The following is a 1294-nucleotide window of genomic DNA, read 5'->3' as shown; positions in this document are numbered from 1 at the left end:
AATAAAAAGAGCTGGAGATATAACTGTGCAATGGTCCCCAATAGTGGGAAGAAAAAAAAATCACCAGGGCAGGTAATGTGGCTGAGGTAGAGGCCTTCCTTACCTGGATCCACCAGGTTCTGGGTCCAAATGCTAACACAAGTGAAAAAAAGCAAAGCTTGTTAAGACCACTCCTTTGTTATTTGGGATTTTTTTCTAAATCTTAAAGAATGGTTTGTTGTTTTTGTTTGGTTTGCAGTACTGGGGATTAAAGAATGTTTTTAAAACACTAATGTATATTTTATTATCTTTCAGTTAATGCTGCGGACAACAAACAAAGAGATCCAAAAATGTCTTGCATTAGAGTCACAATTGACCCGTATGTCTCTTGCCTACTTTTTTGTTATAGCTCATAGTTACTGTCAGTTGTTATTTCTTTTTCTTTCTTTTTTTTTTTTTTTGGCGGAACCGGGGATTGACTCAGACTCTTGCGCTTGCCAGTGAGGTGCTTATTCTACTGAACCATCTCCCGGCCCCTGTCAGTTGTATTTCAATATAAGTGAAATTGGTTTTTTTTACAACGAAAGTTTGCAGAGGTACAGAAAGGCAAAATGCTAAAATGAACAGCTATGGATACTCACCACCTACATCCAGCAGTTGTCAGCAGTTTTCACATGTGCTTTAGCTGTATTTTTTCTGAATTATTTCCAAATAATTCAGATATGATACCTAATTTCTACATCAGCAAACGTTTCCAAATTTCTCCAAGCATTCTGAAGGATGGAGCTTTAACTTTTTCTCATGATGCTATTCAAACAGCAGACCAGCAGGTGGTAGTAGAGAACAGTTTGAGCTAACATCTCAGGTTTTTAAATGATGTTATTTTGTGGGTGGCCTAATGCTTGCTTCCTTCACATTAGTCTGGTCAGGTAGCGCATAAACTATACTCGAGGCTCTGGAGATCCTGTTAATGATGACATACTTGAATGCTCCTCAGGGCTTTATAGCATAATCTTTTTAATTAGTCTTTTTATAGGTAACATTAAGCTCTATTAAGTTCCAGTCCAGCCTGAGCAAGTTAGTGACTTCACAAGGCAAAATACAAAATAAAGTGGGGGAAGGGGCCGGGGAGATGGCTCAGTAGAATAAGCACTTCCCTGGTAAGCGCAAGGGTCTGAGTTCAATCCCCGGTTCCGGAAAAAAACAAAAAAAAAAAACCAAAAAAAAACCCCAAAATAAAGTGGGGGAAAAAAATTAAAGTAAAATAGGCTGAGGATACAATTCAGTGATACCTAGAACACACTTGGGTTCATTC

The 1294-nt window shown here is 38.2% G+C and overlaps 1 protein-coding gene across 1 annotated transcript in view; it reads left to right on the top strand.

The window, feature by feature from the left end:
* Positions 1-1294, top strand: part of Top2a (DNA topoisomerase II alpha) — a 32776-nt gene that overhangs the window by 2269 nt on the left and 29213 nt on the right. The window contains exons 4-5 of the mRNA XM_004633884.2: positions 295-358; positions 802-809. Of these exons, the coding sequence (XP_004633941.1) occupies positions 295-358; positions 802-809 (72 nt within the window). The remainder of the gene's footprint in view (positions 1-294; positions 359-801; positions 810-1294) is intronic.

The sequence above is a fragment of the Octodon degus genome, unplaced genomic scaffold (assembly GCF_000260255.1).
Source record: "Octodon degus isolate 3935 unplaced genomic scaffold, OctDeg1.0 scaffold00056, whole genome shotgun sequence".
In the NCBI taxonomy this organism is placed as follows: Eukaryota; Metazoa; Chordata; class Mammalia; order Rodentia; family Octodontidae; genus Octodon; species Octodon degus.
Note: the sequence above shows the minus strand (reverse complement) of the source record. Positions and strands in the feature narration are given on the sequence as shown.